Source organism: Ixodes scapularis, unplaced genomic scaffold (assembly GCF_016920785.2).
Source record: "Ixodes scapularis isolate PalLabHiFi unplaced genomic scaffold, ASM1692078v2 PGA_scaffold10__122_contigs__length_95168666, whole genome shotgun sequence".
In the NCBI taxonomy this organism is placed as follows: Eukaryota; Metazoa; Arthropoda; class Arachnida; order Ixodida; family Ixodidae; genus Ixodes; species Ixodes scapularis.
The window spans coordinates 82,397,757-82,411,825 of NW_024609836.1; the positions used below are offsets into that span (position 1 = coordinate 82,397,757).

Consider the following 14,069-nt stretch of genomic DNA (forward strand, 5'->3'; position numbering starts at 1 on the left):
CTCGAAAACTTTTCGGGGACATCTCAAGAGCCGACTCCTTGAAACGCCTGTTTGCGGTTAGAAATGATGGCTTCGGGAAGTTCACTGATGTTACTTTTGCTTGTTTTAAACTTTTCGTTTCGGAGGAAACTTTCTATATAAAACTGCGCTAAAATACAAAAAAAAAAAAAAAAATGTGTAGCTTGTATGTTGCTCTTGTAGCCTTCGGCAGCACATGCTTGCCTTCGAACCCACCATTGTCCGTAAAACGCGTCGATAGGACCCCAGTACACTGTACAACAGACATCTCCGTGGCGGTCCTTCCGTCTGGTTTCAATTAGAGAGTCTTCAACGGGACCGCCAGCGTCGTCAGCTCCGACAAAGAGGGTGAGAGGCAGCGCTTACATTTCGCTGCTCTAGCACAGTCTTTTACAACGAGCTCACAAACACTAGCTCGTCTCGAGAAGGGAACTTTATAACATCCCTGTTTCCACGTTAAAAAAAAAAAAGAAGGGGGGGGGGGGGGGGGGGCGGACGAAATTAACGACGCAAGAAAGCCAGGGCCTAGAGGCTCCTCTGAATTTTGTTCCTCCTTTAGGTCTGAGCTGTTTTAACCAAATAGCATTCATTTTTTTTTCTTCAAATATTCGAGGCCCAGTACGATGCCCCCTGGCAGCCTGAGGTCCTGGGCTGTATCCCCGTTAGCCCGTACCTCGCGGACAGTTCAATGGGGGCTGTGTTCGCAGAAAATATAAATCAGCAAATAAACATTTCTTCCTGTTCAAGGCCGGCGAGCAGTCAGAAAGGAGAAGACTTTCCTCAATTCCTCCTTTCTGTTCGAGAAAGTCCCCTTTTCTCTGCGGAGAGTAAAATGGTAGAATACAGACACCCGTTCCTGTGGGGAAGAGGAGGGAAGAGTCCGATAGGGAAGGGAAAGAAGGAAACTGGAAACCGGTTTTTGTCCGGCAGAAGACGATTCTTTATTAAGGCCTGTTCACACATACAGCGGAGCGCTAAGCTAGCGCTACGTGAGCGCTCCAAGGAGCGCTAATGTGGCGCTTCCTAGCGCGTGACTTAGTTCTAACATAGCGCGCGATTAGCGCTTCTGTAGCGCCTTGTTAGCGCTCCAGTAGCGCTTTGTTAGCGCTCCAGTAACGCTTTGTTAGCGCTCCAGTAGCTCCTTGTTAGCGCTTTAGTAGCGCTTCTTGTACCGCGGTGCTGCGGATTAGCGCGTGCACTGCGGTTCCGGTTCCTGTGGTTGGGTGTGCGTCAGCAGCACCATGGCAGACATGTGGGATGCTGAAACAGAAATGCGACAAATGCTCTTAGATACGTGATTAGTGCATATATGTGTGGACGGCTTAACGCCCAAAAGAGCCTTCTGGGTGCGCGAAATCTTTCGCCATCGAGATACCGAGGGCTACCCGGCGAACCTTGTTCCCAGGCTGAGGGACCGAGACGCAGAGCTCTTTCGACGGCGATTATTTTTAACTGCGTGTCTTTGAAACCAGGGTCACGCATATCGAATAGAAAGCGATGAGGTCGAACCTAACCAACTAGTCGCTCAGAGTCCATGACTCTGGATCGCCTGCTCGACCCTTTGCTTGGAGAGCGGCTGTTTTACTTCCTCTTCTTTCAATGCCAAAAAAAAACAAAAAAACAACAACAACAAAGGAATCGCCGTGCACGCGCTGTTCCGCAGCAGCAAGCACGGCACAAGGAGCGTGAGAGCGCTAACAAAGCGCTTCTGTGGCGCTAACAGAGCGCTACTGTAGCGCTAACAGAGCGCTAACAAAGCGCTTCTGAAGCGCTAACAGAGCGCCACATCACGTGCTAGGAAGCGCCACATGAGCGCTCCTTGGAGCGCTCACGTAGCGCTAACTTAGCGCTCCGCTGTATGTGTGAACCGGCCTTTATGGTCAGTGGCGTACCAACCTGTTTTTCAGTAGATAAGCAAACCAGACCCCGCCCCCCCCCCCCCCCCCCCCCCCGCCCCCAACCCTAGGGCCGGGGGGCGGTGCCCTTGGTATCCCTTGGGCGCTGCCGGCCTGTGTTTGCCCTGCCCAGTGGCGGCTGTTTCAGGGGAGGGGGGGGGGGGGCATAGCACATGCCTTGCCCCCTCCCCCGGTAGGTACGCCCATGCTCATTGTGAATTCCAGATTTCGAGCGCTCCAAAGGCGCTCCATTTGGAGCGCGCATATTCCGCTCGCAGATCTGGCTCTAATTTGTCATCGTCCGCTCGTAGGTTTCTGGCAGCGCCCGCTCCACCGAGCGCCTCCAACACCGCCAAACTTGATCCGCGGAATTTCAACGAGCTTGGCGGAAGTTGACAGAAACGCGCTTCGTCATTTCCTTTAACTCGGCGGTGCGCATGCGCGGCGAGGTTGGCTGGACTGGAGCGTGGGAAGTCGTAATGCGCTGACATCTGTGATCGTGAGAGGAAGAACGAGAAAAGGAACGACAGAAAATCCGAAGGAGACAGACGCAAGGTTAGGCCTGTTCATTTTGCAGGCAATGATTGTCTACCTTTTCACACTGCGTGCCGCCGGCTTTTTCTCGTGCAATAAAGCAAGAACAGATTAGGCAACGACCGTGCAAGTGGTGGTGTGTTACCTCTTTGTGTTTATTAAAGTCTTACCAGCAATCTGAACTCCACTGATGTCGATCGCTGTGCGTGCCCCGCCGCTTCGAGGCGGCCGAAAGGTATGTGACGGTGGCGAACGCGGACGGCTTCCTCGTTTTTCGTGACACGGGCTCCGTGGTACGGATATTTTCGCCCGGCCTGTGTCGCGTGTTATTTCTGCAGCTAAGCAGTGGTGACAGTTGTGACTGGTCGTCGGAAAGATCAGTCGGCTGAGGCGTTGGTCGGCTTGACAAGTTCAAGCAGCGGCCGCAATTTTAAACGGCCGACCGTCTCGGGTGGATCGCTCCAAAAATGCGAGTTCATCTTCCGCTCATCGATTTGGAGCGGGTCCCACGGAGCAGAATTTTGCCTCCCTCGCGGATTTTGGAAAGCGCTCCGGATCTACCTCTGGAATTCAAAATTATTCAAGAAAAGCTCCAAATCGTCTTTTTTCAGTTTCCCGCCTTTTATAAAACGGGCTGGGGGCTTACGCTTTAAACAAATCTAGTCGTCAAGGAACGTTTAGGGTGTCCTTAAGCTTGCCCATATTTTGCACCGTGATGCTTTAGCAAACTATTGATTGGAAAATCTTCTGACACCATAATAAACCGCCTGGCAAAAAAAAATTAATTTTTTTGGTTGGTGTCAGTGTTTTCTTGGTTGGCGTCAGTGTCTTTTGGTTGGTGTCAGTGTCCCATGACTCGATATCTGTGGTGCGACCAGTCAGTATCTGTGTGCGCTGCGCTATGTTTGCTACGCTCGGCGTCGGAGTATAGCCCCGGGAAACCAATAGATTAAAATCACGCGCGAGTCTTTTTTTACTATTAAAAAGGCGAGCAAACATCGCGACACACTCTTTTTTTGGTCCAAAAAATGTAGTTCCGACCAAAACTCGTAAGGAAACCCGACGCTTCGAAACCAACTCGGTCTCTTCTTAGGGGTCACTGACAGCACACGGAGCAGCAGCAGCTCCTAACCTCTTCGTCTTCAAAAAACCAAATAAAATTGTAAAAAAAAAAAAAAAAATTCAGCTCTCTACTTTGGTGAAGAAGGAAGACCAGCGAAGCTGTACTATGGTGGGAATGAAGTAATGGCCGGCCGCAAGTCGGCAAGTCAGAGTGGAAAGGCTGGAAAGGTTGCCGCCATCTAAGAGCGACGGCGCCAAGTAGACAACCGGCAAACACAACACTCTGGACAGCTACCGCCATCTATGAGCGACGGCGGCAACCAGAGTGTTGTGTCGACATATATTTGGTACCGGACACGATCCTGAGGAGCCTAGCCCTTAACGGCTCCATTGCAAAAAAAAAAAAAAAAATTGTAATAGAGACGACGGTTATTTCTTCAGCTTTCTCATCAGTTCACGGAGGCCATGTGAGTACACAGAGGGCAATTCGCCCAGGGACCTGTTTTTCGGACTTTAATTCCCACCCAACCAGGCAGATTTCTGCCAAATATGTTTACTTCCAACTCCCTTCTTTTATGCAAAAGAGAATCCGTAGACATTGTCTGAAGCATGATTAGTAGTGTGATCGCGGACTGCACAACGCACACACACACACATACACACACACAAATACACACACGCGTGTCTCGGGGTTTTAAGATGTTGAAAGTTCGCCAGCTCGCCTGCACGTTTTTTGCTATTCCTACCAGAAAACGGAAAAAAAATCTACCTATAGATGCCTCGCTACTTGACCAAGTAACGAATCACGCTTACACCGAAAAACTCGCCGACGTCTATCATCCACGCGTCACGCAACAAGCAGCACACGTGTGGAGAAGAGGTCACGAAGTCGCGAAACGAGGCTGGCAGACATCCGTTCAATTTGTCAAGCTTAACAAAGAAGAAGAACGCACACACAGACACAGTTTGCGTTTCGATGTCTGAGGGACATTAATTAAAACCGACGAAAGGAAATGAGATTCACGTAAATCCGATCCTCAGGACGACACGCTTCTCTGATACGAATGGTTGGAACACTCGGGTTGGGTTCAGCAGCCGGAATGGTGAATCATCGCAGAACCCGTGAAAAATAAAACAGACACAGGAAACAAAAGATTAGCGTAAATGTGAAGCGAGTGTTCCAGAAGCACAGCTTGTGTGTTTCCGTGCACCTAACATCCTGACCCCTTCACGTACCGTACACCCTCGTTCTCTGAACTCTGCAAAAAGAAATAAAAAAAAAACGCTACATTGTCAGAGGCATGATTAGTAGTGTGACCGCGACCTGGACAACGCACACCCGTATGCACACAGCCGCACGCACACACGCACGCACACTCACACGTACGCACACACGTACGCACACACCTGCCCGTTTGCTCGATCGCCCGCACACACCCACCCACCCACCCACCCACCTAAAAAACACACACGCACACACACACACGTGTGTGTGTGTTTGTGTGTACCTTTAGTCGGTGACAGGTCTACAACGAAGTGGAAGCTCCTCCCATCTCTTTCCACTTTAGCAGAGCGAACGTTGGAGAGGAGGCGACCTCCTTTCCACCGTTCGCTCAGCTGAGGTGGAAAGGGGTGGGAGGAGCTTCCACTTTGTTCTTGACCTGTCACCGACATAGATGCCTCGCTACTTGATTAAGTAACGAATTACGCTTACACCAAAAACCTCGCCGACGTATGTCATCCACGCGTCAAGGAAGAAACACCACACGTGTGGAGAAGAGGTCACGAAGTCGCGAAACGAGGTTGGCAGACATCCGTTCCATTTGTCATACTTAACAAAGAAAAATGACACACACACAGTAAAATAGTTTGTTGTTGGGCGAGTTGGTGAACGTTTAAATACATGGTTTTGTGCAAAAAAAAAAAAAAGAAGCACAACACGTGTGTTTCCGTTTACCTAACATCCTGACCCCTTTGCGTACCGTGCACCCTCGTTCCCCAAAATCAACGAAAAAAAAAAAAAAAATCAAAAGCTCTAGCCCGTTTTTTTCTCTCCAATTAATATACCAACTAACGTATCCCCAGAAAGAGGAAAACACAATAATGGGAACATGGGCCTCGACATCAAGTGGAGCGGGATCATGTACTTTTCTCTAAATTTTAATTGGGTTTTACGAACCTGACGTCATCGATCTAGTTCGGTCTGTCGTAATATAAGAGAAGCCGCGAGTTTCGGTTGTGCACCATCATCGAAAGCTCGGTCGTCCACAGCAGCCTCCTACATAACCGCTTTGTCAACATGGCCGGATCCGCAATCTGTTTCCTGCTTGTAGCAACGCTATGTACCTGGGCAACAGCTTCAAGCTCGGAGTGCGACCAGACGCCCCTTGTCACATTCAACCTGAATCAGGTATACCTGGACTTATTCTGTCCAACTTCTTTTTTTTTAAACTCTCGTTTCTTGAACTTTGTCACCGCCACACGCACGATTGCGTTCTCCTGTTGCCTGCATTGTCAGCGACAGGGAGTGGCTGAATATTGTCGCAGCCATCGAGGACATTAGCCAATAAGATCGCTCAACAATGAATTACGAAGCAAGCAGCGTCGACGTATATAGTAACCCCTGCGTCCGTCAGTGGTTAGAAGAAGCTCGTGGTATAGGCGAAGCTCCTGGTGCATTCTTAACTTGTATGTGGAGAGCAGGTCGTCTGCTTCTTGCTCAGGGGCCGCGGTGGCGTCAGAACGACGTCGAGCTCTTATTGGCTGATTGGAAGGATAGTGGGTAAACCTCAATGCTAGATGCCTTAAAGGGACACTGACAGGGTATTTATGCTCGCCGAGGTTTTTAGTTGTACGTGACATATGAGGGCCCAACTACCCAGAACAGAATTTGCGGCTCGAAATTCGGTTCCGATCAAGAACTGGCCGGTTTGAGTCGCGCTCACTCTCTTTTCCGTGGTCACGGGCCGTTTCCTAACGACGCGACCACCAAATTTAATCAAAGTCGTGGGTCATTGAAGACACAGAGTCAATACTAAAAATAGAAAAAAAGTATGGAACCCATTTTTTGTGGCTTCCAAAAAGCTGCAAATACGTTGATTGAAAAAAAAAAAAAAGGTTGCACAGACAACCGGAAGCATTCTGTGCGTTCACTCCATAATTTTCAACATGGCGTCGTTTCGCGTTTCGTGGGACTCGCGGGTGGCAGCGAACAACGGGCGTGGGACCTCTACTTCAGAACTGTCGTTCACGGTACCGGCGAATTCTGTCTTCCTTCGAAAGAGAAATTTTGGACGGATCAAAAGAACTGATATTCATCCCGTACGACACGCCCGACCAGCAAGTGGATTGCACGAAGACGTCGCCGAGTCGTCGTCCCTTCTCGTGGCTGAAGACATCGCTCGCTCAAACGTCAAGCACGAAGTGCATACATCGAGTTGAGTACGCACGCGTACGGTTTCTTTACGAGGTGCGAATATGGGCTATGCGTGGTGTAACAAAATATTAATTGGGTAGTATTCCGACACCACAATGAATCGCGTGACAAAAAAGAAAAAAAAATGGGGCGTGTCAGTGTCCCTTTAAGGTCTAACCATTATTTTCTTCAGTCAGCCAATAAGAGCTCGGCGTTCTGGCATCATAGCAACCCCTGTTTAAGAAGCAGACGAACTTGCACTACGATTTGACATAGGGGAGGATCATCGGGGTCCTAGCGCCGGTCAGGGAGTCGGATGATCCTAAAAGGACAATCTGCAGAGACCGCCTGAGACGGGTTTCTTCCTTATTGACCGTCTAGTCAAATTAGTCAGAAAAAAAAAATGCCTGTGGACTTGTTTAAAGATAACTCACATGACAAAAACATGCCTACAACATGTTTGATGCATGTCCGCGGATAATTCTGTCATCATCAGGTCCGCAGAGAACATGGTGTCTTTTGAATGATGTACGAGCGGCGCGACTGAGGCTTCAAGAGTTGAGGCATCCGCTTGCCTTCACTTTGAGGCAATTTGAAACGAGGGCTCGGCTCTGTTAACTGTTATGCTTGCAGTGATTCTTGGTTCGATTCATTCGGGTCGTTATTTCATCGACGCAACGACTCACGGACCTTCTGGTATACTCGCGACTCTTGCAGATTGTAAACTGCGGCTTCAACGGCGAGTCCTGGTCTGTCTGGAACGTTCCCAACACGGCGCCCTACTGTGGGGCCGACGTCATTGACAAGTCAGCGGATGGAAAGTTCCTCTGCTACGACATCGAGAGCGGGACCTGCAACAGAATACCGTGAGTTGATTGAAAGGAGGCTTACGGTTCGTGGTACGAGGTGTCCCACCTCTGAATGTAAGCAAAAAAACAAACAGACAAACAAACAAACAAACACGAGAGCTTGCTTGTATGTAGAAAACATTAAAACAATAATCGTATTAAAAAGCCTAAAATAATGAACTGAACGTTTTTTTTTTCCTTTGAAAGAATTATTTTTGTAGCAGTATCACATTTCGCGCTTAATTCGAAGTTGTTTATAACAGTCTGCTGCAGGATATAAAAAGTGGTCTAAAGTCAAAATGTCTATTGAGCCGTATGCGACAGGGACTTCTTGAGCCTTATGAGACGTATGAGACAAGGACAAGTTCCTCCCACAAAGCCCTCCACTCTTTCCATTTTAGCAAAGCGAACGCTGGAGAGGAGGAGCGTCCACTCGCCCCTCCTCTCTCTCCTCCTCTTTAGCGTTCGCTCTGCTAAAGTGAAAAGATTTGAAGACCTTGTGGGAAAATAACTTGTCCCGCTTTTCTTATCCTGAAACAGACTCTGGTTCGAAAAAGCTATGTCTTTTGGCGAAACGTCGGCTGACACTCAGAAATACACATAATCCAGGCAGTTAGCTGTTCATGAGCAGGCAAAACTAAGAGACAATGATGATGATGATGATAATGATGATGCTAGTGAAGGCTAGCAGAAAATTTATTTTCAAAATGTAGGCAGTCTGCTCAGAAAATGGGATATAACATGACATTTTAATGCAGGCATCAGAACACGTTCTCAAATGCTTGCGCACGCATAGTTAAAAGAAAAATTAACATTAATCATTGCTCTTTCTGTGTTTAGTTTAGCCAGAGAGGAGGGCGACGAAGGTAATTGCGGCCACAGTCGTTCCGCAGACTTGGTGTAAATAGGACGTGCACAGCATTCTTTCGCCAAGGCCGCATCACTTACATGCTGATGCCAATTCTCCTTGTTGTTGGTTGAACTGATGAAAGCATCACCCAAGATTGGTGTTCAATGTGCATCGAGGGGTGCAACACACGCTCAAAAATCTGTAGAGTACGCAGACATGGCAAGGAACTCTCACTCGTCTGTAATCATGCAATTTGCGCCCGATACCAGAAAGACATGTCCATGGCTGACTACAGTACGGATGGCCATAGCCATTGACGGACGCTTTGAACATGCGTCATGCTTCCCTGCAGGTACATCTACGGCGTCCGCAGTGGTGGCAAGGGACCAAACTTCCTCGAGCGTGACCTCGGCAATGCTAGTACGTAATTCAATAACGTATTCACGCGAAACTTGGTTGTTCCTAAAGTAATCCGCTTTTTTTTCTTTTCTTTAACCTATTAGTCATAACTAGCGCCACTACTCGAAAATATCAGGCATCAAAGGTACGAGACCGTACCTGTTTCCACAATGCAGCCTTTGACAGTACTAGATCAAGTTGGAACATGGTGCGCTCAGGCTATCGTAATGCGAACCTTTACGTCTACACAGCGTCCTTATCCTTTTATATGCGTACAGTACGGTTGCACTTGTTTTCCCAGCAAGAAGAAAAAAAGTAACTTTTGGGCATAGTTTTTACGATGCGCGCTATAATTTGTCGGGTGCTACCTACCAACAGAGGTTGAGTAACCCATGGGATCTCAACAGCGGTGGCGATCACAAAGGAGACGTCAAACCTGTAGTTTCCCCGGTCCCCACGTATCCGCGGCAATGTACGACGTTCAGGGCTACATTACCGCTGGTCAGTGCGATAAATGCCTCCGTCGGTGGCAGTGATCGCTACCTTGTCTCCCTTTCTCGAATATAACGGAAGAGAAGGCACACGTACCAGAGAAAGGACATAGTCCAAGAGCACCCACCCAAAATGCCCCCGCGCTAGCAAAGTATAAGAAAAGGTTCTTACCTGCCAGACGCGGGGTTGCACACCCCGTCTCTTTCGCGGTCGCCGGACCGAGTCTTCCTCCCGTGAAAGCGGAAAAAAAGGAGGCGAAACCTCTTCGCCCGTCGACAGTGAGCCGGACCCGAGACGGAAAATGGAAGCAGAACGGGCGGAGGTCCCACCCAGGAGAAAGTGAGGGGAGGGCTTTCCAAGACAGGGGACCCTTCGCTTCACGAACAGGTTGGAGCTCACGGCGAAGAGCCGCCTCGGTGGCCCCGAGGCGAGAGCGCCGGCCTACGGATCCCCATGTGGCGGGTTCGAATCCCGGCCGAGGTGCCCGCAATCTGACGGAGGCTTATTGTGGAGGAGGCGCCGTGTAACCGAGCTTTCGGTTACACGTCAAAAGATCCCCAGGTGGTCCAAATTAATCCTCAGTCCTCCGCTGGGGCGTGCCAGATGCACGTCGTTGGTTTGGCACGTAAAACCCCCAAATTTGACTTTGACTCATGGCGAAGGAGGCCGAGCGTTCCTACCCGCGGCTGGGGAGGCACTCACTTGATCGAATGACGTTTTAGCGAAAGCCCACGTTTGATCGAATGACGTTTTAGCGAACGCCCACGTTTCACCGAATGACACTTTAGCGAATAGTCGGACGCCGCGAAGCGACGTTTTCGGGTGGGCCAAATAGGTTCACATTTTTGTAATGAGCCGCCGGAGACTGTCGCCGCGAAGCGGCGTAAAGCGCAGCGCGGCGGATGGGTTAACGCGCGCCCCCGTTATTCGCTAAAACGTCGATTCGCTCATAGTCAAATGTCGCTGTTCGCTAAAGCGTCATTCGCTCATGTGATATGGACCCCCGCGGCTGTTATCACATCCATCGGGGGAGGTAGATCAAAGGAATTCCCGTAAAATCGAACAAAACTTAATTGTTATCAAAAATAACTTAAAATAAAAATCGACAGCTTTTGCGTTTGAAACATGTAGATTTTGTTGACATAACAAATGTATGATCTTAAACGCACGTACAAGTACTTTAACCAATCGCAGAAAGGGGGAAACCTGGTAACGCAATGCGGAGAGCCGAACGTTCCTTAGATACTGTTTTCATCATGAAAATGACGAGCGTACCACTCCTTCGATGTTCAGGGTGCCAAAATGTATCGCGTTCTTCCATCTCAACGCAGGCAAGACCACATCGCTGATCCTGGACACCGACAACTGCCACTACCTTGTCCAGCTGGAGTGCTTTCCTGACGGATCCGGTGAGTCAAGCAAGAAACAGCCGCCACCGGATTGGTCATACTTAGTGATTAGTACTGTGATTAGCCCACCAGTCAGTCAGGTTGTGAAAGGTAAATGTAGGACATTGAACATTGAGCTCTTTTTCTCTGCATCTCATGATCATTCCAGAGTCAATGCATGAGATTGCTGCCGATACGAAGGAATTAATCGCGAAGCAAGAAAATAATACGGCGAGCAAGTCGTCTGCTTCTTGCGCAGGAGTTGAGGTGACGTCATAAAGACGCAGAGCTCTGATTGGCTCCGATTGAAGTATAGTGGGTAGACCCCAAAGCAAGCTGCCTTGTGGTCTCCCCACTATCCTTCGTCGGAACCAATCAGAGATCGGCGTTCTAACGTCACCGCAACCCCTGCAAAAGAAGCAGACGAACTTACGCTCCGTATAAGCCCCACTCTGCCATTCGCGACTATGCGGAGCCAGGTTCGTCTGCTTCTTGCACAGGGGTTGCGACGATGTCAGAACGCCGAACTCTTATTGGCTGATTGAAAAAAAAAATAGGGGGTAGACTTAGAGGCACCTAGCATTGAAGTCTCCCCACTGTCCTTTCAATCAAAGCAATCAGAGCTCGGTGTCGTTCTAATTCGTCACCGCAACTCCCGCGCAAAAAGCAGACGACTTGCTCGCCGCATAGGTATAGGCAAAAATGGCACACATGGCTGTGTGCCATTTTTGAGCGTTGAGGGAAAGAGGCCGGAACGGGGATGACGGAAGCACCGGCCGATTACGGTGTCATGGGAACGCCCATGACGCCGTGATTGAACTTCGTTCAAATATGTTGACGTGCAACAGAGAAAGAGAAAGAAAGAAAGAGAAAGAGTAACAGAGAGAAACTTGGAGAGCAGAAATAGGGAAGACTTGAGAGCACGAGGTCATTAGTGCTAGGTACTATCAAGATGCATTTGGCACACACCTGCGTGCCACGCTTTCTTTTTTGTTCACTTAATATCAACAATCGCCCATATTATAGGAAAACCAATGATTCGTCCAAGTGTGAGCGATACGTGGCGCCACATCGGTCGTCAAAGCTCACTGGCGACCGTTAGAGCTTGATGCTAATGTCCAAACATTTAACTAACTAGATTGAAGACCGAAACTTGGTGTCTGTGGTGCGGCATACAATCATGGTCTTTGGAAGCTGACATCGCGAAAACAATAGAAAATTCCTTTCGATCGTTTGAAAATATATCTTCTTCTGGGAATACCCTTATCTCTTTCCAGTCAGCCGCTACGTGACCTACAAGAGTAGCTGGACGAGCGCAGAAAAAAGTGCCTTCAAGACCAAAGCTGCCTCGAACTCGGCCCTGAGTTTTGTCCAGGACTACACGTTCGACTGCGCAAACGGAAATGTCTAATCCACGATCTGCAAGTCAGCGCTGACGGCAGTGTCGAGTAATCCAGCGAGCTTGGCCTTACATTTTTTTTTGTTAATTGAAACGAATAAACAAAATGCGTATTACTGCTACAACGAGACTGACTGTCCATGATGTTTCTATGAACTGGCGTGCACACTGTATGTCAATTGTGCGACAAGACTGTGTCGCTAAGGTGCGGCACGTAACAGAGCCATTTTGCGTGCATATCTGTGGCAGCCGATGGACAGTGAGCACTGAGTCAGCCTTTATTTTCCAATCAATGTTAGCTTACTGAGCAGAACGTAAGGGCGCAAGTGAGCTGATGTATATTAAACATTTTAGAGGAAAACCCCGAGACTGAGGTAATGACAGACGACGACAAGGAAGAGAAGGAGAACTTCTCAAGACGTTCTCCTTCTCTTCCTTGTCGTCGTCTGTCATACCTCAGTCTCGGGGTTTTCACAAAAATGTTTAGCTTACGAGTGCATCGCGCTACACAAACTGTTCGGGGCCATAGTCAGCGCTCACTTCAGTTCACACCAGAGATGGAGATTTACATCGCAGATCCTCTACGCGCTGACTGTTCGGGGCCACAGTCGGTGCTATGCGCGAAAAGAGCCGCGATTATCTCATCCCAAGTACAATCCGCCATCGAGAGAAAAAGTAATCTGATGAAATGAGGGAGGGAAAATACTTCTCATGTAGATGTTCCCCTACAAAAATGATCAATGAGTTTCAATCGACTTTCTATTGTGTTCCTATAGAGTCAATTGAAACTCAATATAAACTCAATGTCTAATGAGTTTTATCATTACAAACTCAATTTTGATTCTATTGAATTTACTCATTAGAAATGCAATTGAGACTGATCATAAGGCACTGAATATCGATTCTATTAACTTTGCTCACTAGGAATGCAATTGAGTTTGATCATTAGAAACTCAATATCAATTCTAATGAATTTACTCATTAGGGATGCAATAGACTTTTATCATAAGAAAGTCAATGTCGATTCTATTGAATTTACTCATTAGGAATGCAATTAAGTTTCGTCATTAAGAACTCAATATCGATTCAATTGAATTAACTCATTATGAAGGCAATTGAGTTTGGTTAGAAGAAACTCAATATCGATTGTATAGAATTTACTCATTAGGAATGCAATTGAGTTTGGTCATTAGAAACTCAATATCGATCCTATTGAATTTACTCATTAGTAATTCAATTGAGTTTGGTCATAAGAAACTCAATATCAATCCTATTGAATTTACTCATTAGGAATGCAATTGAGTTTGGTCGTAAGAAACTCAATATCTATTCTACTGAATTTACTCATTAGGAATGCAATTGAGTTTGGTCGTAAGAAACTCAATATATATTCTATTGAATTTACTCATTAGGAATGCAATTGAGTTTGGTCGTTTGTGGATTACTGCACCGAACGATTATTGCTTGTACCAATGTTTTTTCTATTATTCCGTTAAGGGATAGAGACCAATGACGTCCAAACACTGTTTATCATTCATGAGACTTCCAAGGAGGAAATAGCAAACTGGAACCTTAATAAATGCTGAGGTGGTCACCGGCCAAATGAATACCTTTCTTATGTAGGGTATATAAGGCGGTGGGGTAGTCAAGGGGAGTACGATTAGTGGGTTGTGAGTGCTTAGTTATGATAATTGTGTTCGTTTTTTCCATGTGCTTTGTTTCCTTCATGTTGCATGCTTTAAGAAATTATACAAAGATCTCAACCAGTT

At 47.7% G+C, this 14,069-nt stretch overlaps 1 protein-coding gene across 1 annotated transcript; it reads left to right on the forward strand.

Moving 5' to 3' along the window:
• The first annotated feature begins 5,793 nt into the window (after positions 1–5,793).
• On the forward strand, positions 5,794–12,329 carry LOC8034590. The gene is made up of 5 exons (XM_040222129.3): positions 5,794–5,919; positions 7,642–7,790; positions 8,975–9,042; positions 10,845–10,922; positions 12,179–12,329. The coding sequence occupies exons 1-5, from the start codon at positions 5,809–5,811 to the stop codon at positions 12,310–12,312; spliced, it is 540 nt and encodes a 179-aa protein (XP_040078063.2). The 5' UTR covers positions 5,794–5,808; the 3' UTR covers positions 12,313–12,329.
• The last annotated feature ends 1,740 nt before the right edge of the window (positions 12,330–14,069 follow it).

What these genes read in the sequence shown, in the direction of transcription:
- LOC8034590 (XM_040222129.3), top strand. Translation starts at nt 5,809, where the DNA reads ATGGCCGGATCCGCAATCTGTTTCCTGCTTGTAGCAACGCTATGTACC. An exon ending in TCACATTCAACCTGAATCAG is followed by an intron (nt 5,920 to 7,641) that starts GTATACCTGGAC and finishes CGACTCTTGCAG; the next exon opens with ATTGTAAACTGCGGCTTCAA. An exon ending in GTGCTTTCCTGACGGATCCG is followed by an intron (nt 10,923 to 12,178) that starts GTGAGTCAAGCA and finishes ATCTCTTTCCAG; the next exon opens with TCAGCCGCTACGTGACCTAC.